The following is a 14,727-nucleotide window of genomic DNA, read 5'->3' as shown; positions in this document are numbered from 1 at the left end:
TGGTGTAGAAGAGAAGCCTCAGTCAGTGCTATTTTCTCTCTATAAATGGCTCCATAAAGGAGAGGGAAACCATAAAATCCACAGTCCTTGGTGCCACACTACTCTGTACAGGCCCTCCAGCAGGGCAGCATGCAATATAGTGTCCTATCATAGAATATCAGGGTTGGAAGAGACCTCAGGAGGTCATCTAGTCCAACCCCTTGCTCAAGGCAGGCCAACACCAACCAAATCGTCCCAGCCAGGGCTTTGTCAAGCCTGACCTTAAAAATCTCTAAGGACAGAGATTCCGCCACCTCCCTAGGTAACCCATTCCAGTGCTTCACCACCCTTCTAGTGAAACAGTGTTTCCTAATATCCAACCTAGACCTCCACCACTGCAACTTGAGATCACTGCTTCCTGTTCTGTCATCTGCCACCACTGAGAACAGCCAAGCTCCATCCTCTTTGGAAACCCCCTTCAGGTAGTTGAAGGCTGCTATCAAATCCCCTCTCACTCTTCCCTTCTGCAGACTAAAGCCCAATTCCCTCAGCCTCTCCTCATAAGTCATGTGTCAAAGTCCCCCAATCATTTTTGTTGCCCTCTGTTGGACTTACTTCAATTTTTCCTCATCCTTTCTGGGGGGCCCAAAACTGGACACAATACTCCAGATGTAGCCTCACCAGTGCCAAATAGAGGGGGATAATCACTTCCCTCGATCTGCTGGCAATGATCCTATTAATGCAGCCCAATATGCCATTAGCCTTCTTGGCAACAAGGGCACACTGCTGACTCATATCCAGATTCTCATCCCCAGCTCCTTTTCTGCAGAACTGCTGCTTAGCCAGTCGGTCCCCAGCCTGTAGCGGTGCATGGGATTCTTCCATCCTAAGTGCAGGACTCTGCACTTGTCCTTGTTGAACCTCATCAGATTTCTTTTGGCCCAATCCTCCAATTTGTCTAGGTCATTCTGGACTCTATCCCTACCCTCCAGTGTATCTACCTCTCCCCCCACCTTAGTGTCATCTGCGAACTTGCTGAGAGTGCAATCCATCCCATCATCCAGATCATTAATAATGATGTTGAACAAAACCGGCCCCATGACCAACCCCTGGGGTATTCTGCTTGATACCAGCTGCCAACTAGACATCAAGCTGTTGATCACTACCCAATGAGCCCGCAGCCCGACAATCTATCCAGCTTTCTATCCACCTTATAGTCCATTCATCCAGTCCATACTTTTTTAACTTCCTTGCAAGAATACTGTGGAAGACCGTATCAAAAGCTTTGCTAAAGTCAAGTTATATCACGTCCACTGCTTTCCCCATATCCACAGAGCCAGTTTTCTCATCATAAAAGGCAGTCACGTTGGTCAGGCATGATCACCTTCCTCTCCTCCAAGTGCTTCAAAATGGTTTCCTTGAGGACCTGCTACATGCTTATTCCAGGGACTGAGGGGAGGCTAACCAGTCTGTAGTTCTCCAGGTTTTCCTTCTTCTCTATTTAAAAGATGAGCACTATATTTGCCTTTTTCCAATTATCCAGGACTTCCCCCGATCACCACAAGTTTTCAAAGATGGTGGCCAATGGCTCTACAATCACATCAGCCAATTCTCTCAGCACCCTCAGATGGATTAGATCTGGACCCATGGACTTGTGCATATCCAACTTTTCTAAATAGTCCTTAACCTGTTCTTTCACCACTGAGGGCTGCTCACCTCCTCCCCATACTGTGTTGCCCAGAACAGCAATGTGGGAGCTGACCTTGTCTGTGAAGACTGAGGGAAAAAAAGTATTGAGTACTTCAGCTTTTTCCATCTGACACTAGGTTGCTTCCCCCATTCAGTAAGGGTCTCACACTTTCCCTGACCTTTTTCTTGTTATTAACATACCTGTAGAAACCCTTCTTGTTACCTTTCACATGCCTGGCTAGCTGCAACTCCAGTTTTGCTTTGGCCTTCCTGATTACACCCCTGCATGCTCGAGCAATATTTTTATACTCCTCGCTAGTCATCTGTCCAAGTTTCCACTTCTTATAAGATTCCTTTTTGTGTTTAAGCTCACCAAAGATTTCACTTTTATGCTCCTTTTCAAAATTATCTGCACTCCAGGCTGCCTCTGGTTACTGCATGTGCTGAGCAATTTTCAAGAGCAGTGCCTTACTGTGGAAACTCAACACTCAAGATTATTTTGTTTTCAATTTAAGGATCATGTAAATACAGGTTTCATCCTGAGTGTTAACTGATCCAACTGATGCTGTTTTGGGTGGTTGCTTTTCCTCTAATCCACAGACTGGTCATGATTCATTGTCACTGTCTTAAAAACCTTGGCTGGATATCCCTTACAGCACCTAGCAAAAGCCATGCTTCCTGATGGCTTTTATCCAGTTGGCCTTTCCGCCCCACCTAGACAGGCCTTTCCTCTCTGAAATAGATATATAATCCCATGTTTATCCCCCTTTAGCTGCATTAACCTTCTGCCTCCCCACCACATACTCCCTAGTCTTTTTTCAAGCAAATACAAATTTCAGAAAATAATGATGGGTTTATAGCGTAATTTTTATGTTATTAAAGCTAGAAACTAATGTTCAGTAGTCTTATTCACACATGCCAATTCATAAATCTCCAGACAAAAGCTAAGTAAAGATAAAATTAAGGTTGAAAGTACATAAATTAAGTAAAAATTAATAGTAAAAAACATTACCATGATGTTGTAATTATCCAAAGAGCAAGCACTACAAACCAAGGAAATTCAGAGTTCAGTTTAAACTTAAAAGAAATCTATATATTTTATGGAAGTGGGATGCAGAGTTAGGGCACTTAGTCCTCAACTCTGATGTCAAACAATAGCTGTACAACTATGATTAGGGTGTTCTGCTGTTTGTGGTCCCAGATTAGATTAAATTTTTTTTTAACATTAGTTTTCTCCATATTTTCTGCCTCATGGTGTCCCTACAGGAAATGGCTTGTTTGGAACAAGTCTACTCAAAATAGACTTGTAATAGTCTGTGCACTTCTGGGAGCAATTTGGTCTTGAAATGTGTTATATTGCCATTTTGCTGGGGTGCACCACACTGGTCACCATGCCAAATTTATCCAGCAAGGCCTGATAGTCAACTATATTTCCTTGCAAAAAAATGTTGAAGTTGTTTTACCTAGCTACACAATTAATAATGTTGTCTTTTCTAACTGAGGTGTGAGCCAACAGCCAGTGCAGTTAGGTTTTGTTGCCACAGTAATGCAGAAGCAACTGTTAGAGATTACCTTTTGTTAATCATCCTGGGGCAGCCCAAATCAAAGCAAGGCTACTATAAAAAAAATTATTTATTCCATATCACTAAGAGCACTGTAACCTATTGCGGAGTGTTCTGGCAATACCATAGAGAAAATCAGATCAGACATATAAAGCTATGACCCTGCAAAGACTTATGCAAATGCTTAATAACTTTATGACTGGTGAGTACTTCCATTGAAGTTAATGAGACTACATACAGCCTACAGTTTTGCAAGACTGGGGCCTTAGAGAATGCATCCAGACATGGTGGCAAATTAGAAATATAGGTAAAATAAACTTGTCTGCTGTTGGTGAATCCTTTAAAAGGATAGTGGCAAACACTATCATAGCACCCAATAAGAAAAATATAATTTGATGCTAGTGACTTTAGTGGCTGTGTGCTCTGTGCAGGGGGAGAGAGTGAATGATGAGATGCTTGTTTACTTAAATGGGGTTGATAGGGTTTTGAGAAGAGATTGGTTTCAGAGTAGCAGCCGTGTTAGTCTGTATCTGTAAAAAGAACAGGAGTACTGGTGGCACCTTAGAGACTAACAAAAAAACAAAACTAACAAAAGCTTATGCTCAAATACATTTGTTAGTCTCTAAGGTACCACCAGTACTCCTGTTCTTTTTTCTTGAGATTGTATCAGATATATAGGCAGGCAGCAATATCACGTAGGTTCAGTTATCCTACTTAAAAGTATGGGATGAGCAGTATGAAACCACATCATGACACTCCTGTTCTTTCTAGGATTTAACCCTGAACGCTTTTACTTTCCTAAACACAGGGGTGGGTGTTTTGAGAAGCGGGACATGGGGTTCTCCTCAGTTGTCCCATATCTGACCAACATTCCCTCTCGGCAGCAGCCACGGGCCCTTTAACTCCAGCATGCCGCCTGACTAGGGGCTGTTGCCCAAACAAACTCTCCCCCAACCAAAGCAGCTCAGTGAAAGGCCGAAGGCCTGAGAGGTCCGCCCTGGGGCTGGCTGAATGTCTGGGCAGCTGCTCTTCAAGCTGTGCCGGTTCATTTTCTTACGGCCTCGGCCTGTGTCACGCCGAGACTCTGGGGCATGTGGGGACGCCCCTGGGTCGGTGCAGGCAGCGCGCCCCTCTGGACGCCTCCTCCGCCCGCCCCTACTGCGGAGCGTTCATTGCAGAGGCCGAACCTTGCAGGCGGCGCGCGGCGTTCACTCCTCCCGCCTGCAGGCGGCGCTGCCGGCGCCGGGAGAACGCGGAGCAGTGGAGACCAGGCCAGCGTGAGCCTAGAGCGGACGCCGTCAGTAAGGGGCGGAGTTCCGCTTCCGGCGCCGCCATTTTGCCGTGAGACAGCAGCAGCGAACCGGCTCCGGATCCGCGCCAGGATGTTGTCCACAGCCGGCTACGCGGAGCCCAGACCCGGGATGGGGCCCCAGCTCGGCGCCCCCGTGCAGCACCGGTTCTCCCCCTACACCTTCAACGGCGGGTAAAGAGCCGGGCCCGCCCCCGGGACCCTCCGCCCCGCGGTCCCGCCTCTGCCCCTGCGGGCGCTCGCGGCGCGGCGCGGCTGGACCCGTCGCTTTCACTTTCTGTCCCTCCCCCGGCCTGCGAGCGCGGCGCCGGGATCGGGGACCTCCCGCTGCTGCTTCCCGCAGCCTGGCCGCGAACCAGCCCGCGGGGGGGCGGGGTCACAGAAACCCTGGTGCCTTCGGAGCCCCGCGGCGGCTTCCCCGCTCCCTACGCTGAGCTGCTCAGTGAGTGTGTGTGGGGGGGGGGAAGTTGCCTCCCCTCTTGCTCCTTTGTGGCCCCTTTGCCTGCAGAGAAGGGAGGCGAACAACGTGAAGAAAAGACCCTCATGTAAAGAGGACCCGTGGCTGTAACATCTCAGTGGCAGCGTGTAACTTACTGTTTCCACTGATAGTCCCCGTCTCTGGGTGCCGCACACAATGCTGGGGCGTACGAATGCCGTCCGTGCAGTTGAATATTGTTTGAAAGACTGATGTGGAGGAAAGGTGGTTTGGAAACTGCTTTGCTGTATTTGAGCTGGGCAGTGCAGCGGCTTTCATGACAAAGGGACGTTGAAAGACAGGATTTAGTCTGATGAAAAATGCATTGAGTCCAGCTTTTTAGAAGCACCATTACACTTAGAAGGGATCATCCAACAAGAGGCTTTAATTTAAATCTAAAGCAAGGTGTAGTGATCTCCTGGCTTGCATTTGTGATCCCCCTTCTCTGAAATTGTAATGGCAAATTATCCTGGCAGATTTTTATCACTGTCTTCCTAGAACGTGTGCATCTTAGACTCTGTTATCCTCAATATTCTTAAGGTAAACCACCTTTAATTGTTCAGAAAGCACAATGGCAACATCATTCTATAAAAGTTGTAACCACTGTGTTGAAAGCTACCTGGGGATAACTTACCAGTGGATTAGACATTTTATCAATACACTTTTCTTAGGTGACTGGGATCTGGGCACACAGGTACGCTAGTTTGTTGGTTCACAGAATTTTTCATAATGTTCTAAAAACAGATCCTGGGGCTTCCCACCACCGATCCTAGTCTTCTGAATCTGTAACTTACTTGTGGCAACTGTTGCAGTAGGCTATTTGAAAAACAAAAAACAACTAGGATAGCATTAAGACAAGTTGAAAATGAAACTCTCAAATGTGAAGGTATTGGTGCTTAATTGTATCTTCCCATCATGTGTGTCTGAGCTGTTTTCATTTCCTTTGTGTAAGACTTTACCTTTATTAGGATCTAATCTCCACTCATCCTCAGCCTCTTTGTAAAGGTCACTATACAGTTTTTGCCATCCTACTTCTGTGCTGCCCTTCTCCGTGTTGTTTATAAAGTTGATTGTGACTGAATTTACACAGATAAACCTACTGCTACCCAAAGTATATAGACATGAAGCAGCCACGTACAGTGAATGAATGTATTTTTAATCTTTTTTTAAAAACCCTTCTGGAAATCTTGAGTCCTGAGCAGTATGACCTCTAGCAGGAAACATAACTGCTTAACGACTGAAAGAAGCTCCATCATTGTGACAAAGCTTCTCAGATCAGTTTGAGAACCAAGCACTAGTTAAATACTCACTTAGGTGATAGGGAAATATGTTAGAAATCATGATTATACATTAGTCTTTGTTTTCTTTAAGGACGGTGTTGGCAATTGCTGGAGAAGACTTTTCTATTGTTGCCTCAGACACGCGACTGAGTGAAGGTTATGCAATTCACAGCCGGGACAGTCCAAAATGCTATAAACTGTAAGTTTTAATCTTGTACTATGGCATCTTGGGGTGATTGAATGACCAGAATTTTCATTTGCTGTCCCCAAAAAAATTCCAGTAAGACAGGAAGGAAATTTGTAACGGTTTAATTTGGGCTCTGTTATGATGCTATAAATGAGATCAAGTTTCTTAGTTTGTATTTTGCTGCTTGAATTTCACTGACACCTGATGTTCTTGATTTCCTGAACACAAGGTAAGTAGATCTGCTTTTTTTTGATGGGCACCCCTAAGAGTGCTCAGCTAATTGTAGCAGCATTTAGAGTTGCTGTTGTGAATATCTTTGCCTGTTCCTGACACCCAGTAGTTGGGGTGCCAAAGTGTTTCCTTTGGTGGCTGTATATCAGGAATGTCAATAGTCCATTATTATTTCAATAGACCATGTGGCACCACAAAGAGCTCCCTAGCAGAGATCAGCAGTGAATCAGTCAGCAATTCCTTTATCAATCTTCTTTTACATTCCTCCTATATTTCCTTCAGTGCACCTGGATAGTGTCCCCTTTAAAAAGTTTATTATATGCTTTTAAATGTGGCAGTTGCCTCACTTACACTCCAAAACTGCCACCAGCTACAGATGCAAATCCTCTCTTTGACAGTTCACATGAGTTCAAGTTTTTCCTGGCTAACCCCTTAGCATATCAGTAACTTCTTGGTAGTGTCCAGAGGTGAGTTACCTTGGTACCATCTCAATCTGCTGAAATATGGTGGCTGCTTATCATTAATGTAGTCTTGTAGTAAGAGAAAAAGCTTTCACTTTAGGTTATTAAAGTTAATAACACTTAACAGCTTTGAATAAAATATATTGTCAATTTTTAGATGGTATCGTTTGTAAATAGTTAGGCTTGAAATGACTATCGACCCTCGTTTTTATATAAAAGTTTAATATTTTGATTTGCATTTCTATAGCTCCTTCAATCAGAGATCTCAACGCACTTTATAAAATGTTAATTAAACCTCTCAATAGCTCTGTAAGGTGTGCAAATCCTGTTGTTCCAATCTTAGATTGACAGTTTGAGGCATAGAGGTTAAATCACATACCCATAGTATTACAAAATTAGCTGACAGGACTGGGAATAGAATCTGTTTCTCCTTTCTCAGGGTACGTCTACACTACGGGATTATTCTGAATTTACATAAACCGGTTTAGCAAAACAGATTGTATAAAATCGAGTGTGCGCGGCCACACTAAACACATTAAATCGGTGGTGTGCGTCCACGGTCCGAGGCTAGCGTCGATTTCTGGAGCGTTGCACTGTGGGTAGCTATTCCGTAGCTATCCCATAGTTCCCGCAGCCTACCCCGCCACTTGGAATTTCCGGGTTGAGATCCCAGTGCCTGATGGGGCAAAAATCATTGTCGCAGGTGGTTCTGGGTAAATGTCGTCAGTCACTCCTTCCTCTGGGAAAGCAACGGCAGACAAGCATTTCGCGCCTTTTTTCCCTGGATTGCCCTGGCAGATGCCATAGCATGGCAATCATGGAGCCTGTTTTGCCTTTTGTGATTGTCACCGTATGTGTACTAGATGCCTCTCACAGAGGCGATTCAGCAGCGCTACACAGAAGCATGCTTTTGCTTTTGCATGACAGCAGAGATGGTTATCAGCCATACTGTACCATCTACCATACCATAAATTGGTAATAAGATGATCATGGTTACCAGTCCTTTTGCACCATTTGCTGCTGTCATAAGTGCCCCTGGCTAAGATCAGCCAGGGGCGCAAAAGCCAAAATTGGGAATGACTCCCTGAGTCAATCCCTCCTTTTTGGTATCTAAAAATAGAATCAGTCCTGCCTAGAATATGGGCAAGTGTACTAGAGAACCACTGTATCAGAGAGCACAGCTGCTCTGTGTCAGATCCTGCAGAAATTATGAGCTGTATGCTATTCACAGGGGGTGCTCCTGCAACAACCCCACCTGTTGATTCTGTTCTTCCCCCAGCCTTCCTGGGCTACCGTAGCATTGTCCCCCCACTTGTGTGATGAAGTAATAAAGAATGCAGGAATAAGACACACTGACTTGTTAGTGAGAAATGAGTGGAAGGCAGACTCCAGCTGCTATGATAGTCCAGACAGGACAGTAAGGAGTGTGAAGGAGAGGAACCCAGCATCCCTCTGCTAGTCCAGGGGCAATTGAATCTTTTTTTTACACATGAAGGGTGGGGGCTGACGGAGCTCAGCCCCCTGTTTCTATGATGACGATGGTTATCAGCCATACTGTACCATCTACCAGGAAAAATTAGGGCCAGGCGCCCTTGATCGACCTGACGGATGCTAGTCAGCATGGTTACCAGCCCTTTTGCACTGCCCCATGTGCCAATAGGCTGATGATGAGGACGGGTACCAGTCGTTTTGCACCATCAGCCACCCATGGCAGGGGGAAGCAAGGATGTTGGTGTTGAGTGCTGCAGCATCGCGTCTATCTGCAGCATTCAGTAAAGATAGGGTAACATGTAAAAGAGTCAAGAGAGGATTGTTTTCCCTTTCACTTCTGGGGGGGAGTGGGGGGGGTGCGTAAATTGCCGAGCTATGCCCTGACCCACCGCGGACACTGTTTGACCCTAGAAGCATTTGGAGCTCAGACAAGAATGCAAATGCTTTTCAGAGAGACTGCAGGAACTGTGGGATAGCTTGAGTCCTCCAGTCCATGAGCGTCCATTTGATTCCTTGGCTTTCCGTTACGCTTGTCACGCAGCAGTGCGCCAAGTCCCTGCTATGGCGTCTGTCTGGAGATTTTTTAAAAATGTTTTTTAATTCATCTTCTGTAACGGAGCGCTGATAGAACAGATTTGCCTGCCCTTACAGCGATCACGTCCGCATGGTCCATGCGGGAGCTCTTTCTTTATTTTGATTTTTAACTGCATCACCACACGTGCTGATCGGAGCTCCAGGCCGGGCAAACAGGAAATATTCAAAAGTTCGCAGAGCTTTTCCTGTCTACCTGGCCACTGCATCCGAGTTCAGATTGCTGTCCAGAGCGGTCAGTGGTGCACTGTGGGATACCACCCGGAGGCCAATACCGTCGATCTGCGGCCACACTAACCCTAATCCGATATGGTAATACCGATATTAGCGCTACTCCTCTCGTTAGGGAGGAGTACAGAAACCGGTTTAAAGAGCCCTTTATATCGATATAAAGGGCCTCTTAGTGTGGACGGGTGTGGCGTTAAATCGGTTTAATGCTCCTAAAACCGGTTTAAACGCGTAGTGTAGACCAGGCCTCACAGTCTTGCACTTAACTGCTAGATAAGTGGTTCCCAAACTGGTATACAGAGCCATATTGATTTGCAAATCACTTGCTAATAGTCTATAGAGAGTTAGCTGATCATTGTTACCTGGTGATGCATTGCATTAAAAAATAAGAATACATTCAGTACTTTCCTAGTGTTTGTCAATGTAAGAAACTGGTGTAGTTGAAAGCACTAAAAATATGAACTTATTGAAATATCAAATTTTGCATTTTACAGAACAGATCAAACAGTCATTGGATGCAGTGGTTTTCATGGAGACTGCCTTACACTGACCAAAATTATCGAAGCAAGACTAAAGGTAGCTAAATTTGATATTTTTATGTATAAATGAAAGTAATAAACCCTTATTAAAATATTAGAGAAGAGAGCAATAATTAGACCAGGTGAAGAAACAAATAAAAATGTAACAAAGTACAGGTAGCTGTTGTGTTTCAAACATTCCCCTAAAGTGTTTATACTCCAAACATTGTAGCACTGCTAGTGAAAGAACTAGAAAGGGAAAGTGTACTTATATATATTTACTGTCTAAACTGAGTAAAATGCAAAGGCAGTTAGAACACACCAATTGTGAAGAGTAAAGGCATATTTAAAAAAAAAAACAATTTTAATATCTTGGTGGTGTTGGTGACCAGATGACATCTGTTTTTATAAAAACTTCTGTATGAAACCTAAATTTTGTGCCTAAACTACTTTAAGAAACCCAATATGTACACAAACATTTAATCGTGATAGTGTTTAGATTACTAATTGAATTTCCATAATATTAAATGTATTCGAATTATACTCCTGCTATGCACTCTTTTCTTCTTGGTGAGATGTAGTTTGAAATTTACTTGTTATAAAAATAGTGGTTATGTCCATTTACTATTCTAATATTACTGTTTAACCCACTTTTTTGTGTGCTGCACCACTTGGTGATTGCAGATGTACAAGCATTCCAATAACAAGACCATGACTACTGGGGCTATTGCAGCGATGCTGTCTACAATCCTGTATTCTCGACGCTTCTTTCCTTACTACGTTTACAACATCATTGGTGGGCTCGATGAAGAAGGTAAAGACTGAGACTTTCTTGTGGAGAGCAAAGGGAGAGGCGGCTGACTTTCTGCAGGTGAAGGGCAATCATTTTCAGCTGAAGCAGACTGGGCAGTTTGAAGAAGTTTGTATGCTTGCTTCTCTTATGTGAAAATAATGTTGCTCTTCACTTGCAGTTTGGTTTTTTTTGAGGATCTCAAAGCACTTTATAAAATTAGCTTTGGTAAGTATTATAATCCCTTTTTAGTAGGAAAACTAATGCATAGTTTATATGACCAATCTTTAATTTTCACCAACATCTTGATATATTACTGCTGTCAGTCTCTGAAGAGTGTGTGTGTGTATGAACTCCAAAATCTGAAGATGGCTAAATCCTACTTTTTCAAATGACTTATAAACAGCTGGAATAACATGTTTGCTAAAACACTTCTACCTTTCTTTATTTATGCTTAAATAAATTTGTTAGTCTTTAAGGTGCCACAAGTACTCCTGTTTTTTTTTTTGTTTGTTTTGTTTTTTTGTTTTGTTTTGCGGATACAGACTAACACGGCTGCTACTCTGAAACCTGTCATTCTACCTTTCTGTCTCCATGTTTAATATTTTAAGGTGGGTTGGAATACGCTGCTTGTCTTTCAGGCTGTTTGGAAATGCAACAGTACAGAACACTGGAATGCCAATGGCATGGATTGGCATTGTTCACAGGACTTTGCCTGTATTGGGGGCCAAGCATATACATCTAGTTTAAAGATGAGATATTTTTAGTGAAATGTTTTACCAACTCACATCTTAATGCCAACTTTACCTTCAGATCCTTTATCATCATTATTGGTAGGCAGGGCTGTTCCAGCAGCATATTCCTTTTCTGAATGGCCTGTGAAATTAACAAATACACTGTTTCAAATCAAAACCTTTGGAGATTATATAAAAGTAGTAGTTTAATAAAACTTTTAGCACCTCAGAAGCATGCTTCTTATCACTGGCTTTTAAGCTTTTCCAATTATTTAGTTGAGCTCCAGCCACAATACCATTAGGATCCTCTGTTCTATGACTTTGACCAAGAATCAGAGCTGGTCTTTATCCTTCTAATCACCTTTTCTTCAGAGGTCAAGTTATTAATCTTGTCTCAGGATGGCTTGGAAACTAGTATGTGTAGTGTTTTTGCAGTAGATATTGTATATCATTAAGAAAATAACTTTCTGGCATGTAGATTTAATATAAACTTTTTTCTTTTCAAGGGAAGGGAGCAGTGTATAGCTTTGACCCAGTAGGTTCATACCAGAGAGATGCTTTCAAAGCTGGTGGTTCAGCAAGTGCCATGCTACAGCCCCTACTTGACAACCAGGTAAAGTAGTCTTGTTTTTTATTTTTTATTGGGGGGGGGGGGGGATATTTATTTTGCATCTCGGTAACCTATATGTCTCATTCCTTCTGAATGATTTTACCATGGCTCCCGTGTAATAGGTCTGTAACATAATTAAGTTGTGGAATGGTGGTTCTTTCCATGAGTCATTTTGTTAATGGCAAATGTAACAAAGTGAAAGTCTTGGACAACCTTTAGAAACTCGAATGTTCACATGTGCAAATTCTTAATGTTCTTGGAGTACTGCAAAGCAACGTGTAAACAAATTGTGCTCTATTGGATGAGCCGGTATATAATGCTGTGAGTGTGGTAGCTCTCTTGAGCAGTGCTAGAATGGGAAGCTTCTGTACGAACTGGTTCAGTTTGAATGTTCATTGTGGTTTTTATAAAACTACTCTATATTAAGTGGAGAAGAGAAAAAACATACTTGCCTTATTCTGAGCCCAATTTCCTGCTCTCTCTACTCAGTAGGTATAATAGAATTATTAGCACACCTCCCTTTATGCACCAGCTTTTGAGCAGCCTTACATCAAAGTTTAAATTGTTGAACAAAATCCCTTTGCAAGTGTTTGGGTGTTCAGAAGAGATTGATCTATGTTTTAGAATTTCTGTTCGCACTTAAGCCTGGCAATTCTGATGTCTGACTAATTTTAACGTTTCTCTTTACTTGGATTTTTAAAAACTCATGAAACAAAAAGTAATCCAATGTCACTTTCTTTCCTAGGTTGGCTTCAAGAATATGCAAAATGTGGAGCATGTACCTTTGTCCCTGGAAAAGGCTATGCAACTAGTTAAAGATGTCTTTATTTCTGCAGCTGAGAGAGATGTATACACTGGAGATGCACTTAAGATCACCATTGTCACAAAAGATGGTATTAAGGAGGAGTCACTTCCGTTACGGAAGGACTAATTCTGAATACTTGTCAATTAAATCTGCATTATGTAATCTAAGTTGTAACCGGTCTGATTTACTTGTATTATGGTGACATTTGTCTTATTAAAAGAACTTAACAAAAGTTAACTATCAAAATGTTGATTGTTTGTGGTCTTCAAACAGTACTGAAGGGATTTGAAAAGTGATAGTGTTTCCTGATGAAATTGGGGCAACCCATGCATTCACTGGTTGGGATATGGGTTTGATTTGATAAATGGAAAAACCAGAAAGAATGCTGCACAGTAGATCAAATATTTGACTGACAGCATGTCATAGATTGAATTACCATTCAGTTTACAGTTGCCAGTTTTACTCTGTGAGCTAACTTTGCAGTTGTTAGTAAGAGTAGTAAGCCTACTACTCAGGATGAAAAACTTATCAATCCTCTTTCTTCCTCCTCTATCATGACATTCTTTGTTGGATTGATTTGTGTTCCTCCTTCTCCCTATAGCCCATATAACTTGCTTTTCCTCTAAAATCTCTTTGCTACTCTTCTAATTTATGCCATTTATCTCTCCTGCCTATCCTCATCCATACAGGGCTTGGAAATCTTACCTGATAGCTAGAGAAGTAAACCTGTTATCCAGAAGCCAGTTCTCCCTACTGCTTGGAAAGAGAAGGGTGCAGGGATTCCTAACAGTGTTTTCCTTGACCCTGCTCAGGGGCTCATCTTTCACATGTGCCTCTGACGAGTTAGTATTCAAAATCTGAAGCCCACCACTGACCTCCACAACCACACACATGTCCTAAACTCTTCTCTTTTGGATTCTCCTATGTCATAAGTAGCTCCATTTGCCACCTGTTGCTGTTCAGAGCTTTCCCAAGGAGCAACTGATTTACCTGCTGAATAGCATCAGTGGAGCTGATAAGACTGTTTAGTGTTCTCACTCTGCAGTAACTTGGGAATGCTCTGAGCTTGGCTTGATCAGAGGCACTTCAACCTTCTGCAGAATTTGGAAGATGGCACTGTATTGTTTTACAATAAGTCCATGTTTGGAAGGTTCTCTTCACAGCTGGTAGGGCTTGGAAATTTTAAACAAAAACTAGGTTCTAAAGATGTTGATGGCACTAGCCTGGAAAAGAATCCTACTTTTCAGGAGTGAGTGGATTTTTCAAGATTTGGCTCTCCGTAGTCACAAAATCAGATATTTTAGTAGTGCTTTAAAGTAAATTCTGTTAATTTAATAAATGATAGGTATAATTTAGAATTTCTCTATCAACTAGAAAGCATAAATATAACAAAGAATTACCTTCTCACTTGTTAGGGTTAACAACATTTTACAGTTATATGGATGCTAATCCATGTTTAAAATGACCATCATTTATTTCCAAACTCACCTATGGTAACCCAACCCAATGCAAAGCTAATTTTAGTTGTTAAGAATTTGTCAATTGCCTTCTGTGGATGTTGGTCTGGGTCCACAGTAAATATTGCAATTACTGCATGCTATAATTTAAAAAAAAAAAGTTTCACCTGCAACTTTGGTTTCCAAATGTATTTTCAAAGAATACACAAGTGAGATATAGGCTTGATCAGCATTAGTCTTTCCAATCAAATGACTTCATTAGACCAGCGATTCTCAACAAGGAGTACGCATACCCCTGGGGGTACGCAGAGATCTTCCAGGTGGGTACAT

General features: G+C 42.6%; 1 protein-coding gene and 1 long non-coding RNA gene across 2 annotated transcripts in view; one reads left to right on the top strand and one right to left on the bottom strand.

The window, feature by feature from the left end:
• The first annotated feature begins 4,533 nt into the window (after positions 1-4,533).
• On the top strand, positions 4,534-13,177 carry PSMB1 (proteasome 20S subunit beta 1). Its single transcript, XM_045009141.1, has 6 exons — positions 4,534-4,713; positions 6,386-6,493; positions 9,978-10,059; positions 10,686-10,815; positions 12,032-12,138; positions 12,881-13,177. The coding sequence occupies exons 1-6, from the start codon at positions 4,613-4,615 to the stop codon at positions 13,064-13,066; spliced, it is 714 nt and encodes a 237-aa protein (XP_044865076.1). The 5' UTR covers positions 4,534-4,612; the 3' UTR covers positions 13,067-13,177.
• Positions 11,537-14,727, bottom strand: part of LOC123366052 — a 38,306-nt gene continuing 35,115 nt past the window's right edge. The window contains exon 4 of the long non-coding RNA XR_006577898.1: positions 11,537-11,667. This is a non-coding gene — a long non-coding RNA (uncharacterized LOC123366052). The remainder of the gene's footprint in view (positions 11,668-14,727) is intronic.

Source organism: Mauremys mutica, chromosome 3, assembly GCF_020497125.1.
Source record: "Mauremys mutica isolate MM-2020 ecotype Southern chromosome 3, ASM2049712v1, whole genome shotgun sequence".
In the NCBI taxonomy this organism is placed as follows: Eukaryota; Metazoa; Chordata; order Testudines; family Geoemydidae; genus Mauremys; species Mauremys mutica.
The sequence above is the reverse complement of the archived record's forward strand: the minus strand, read 5'-3'. Positions and strand labels throughout refer to the sequence as shown.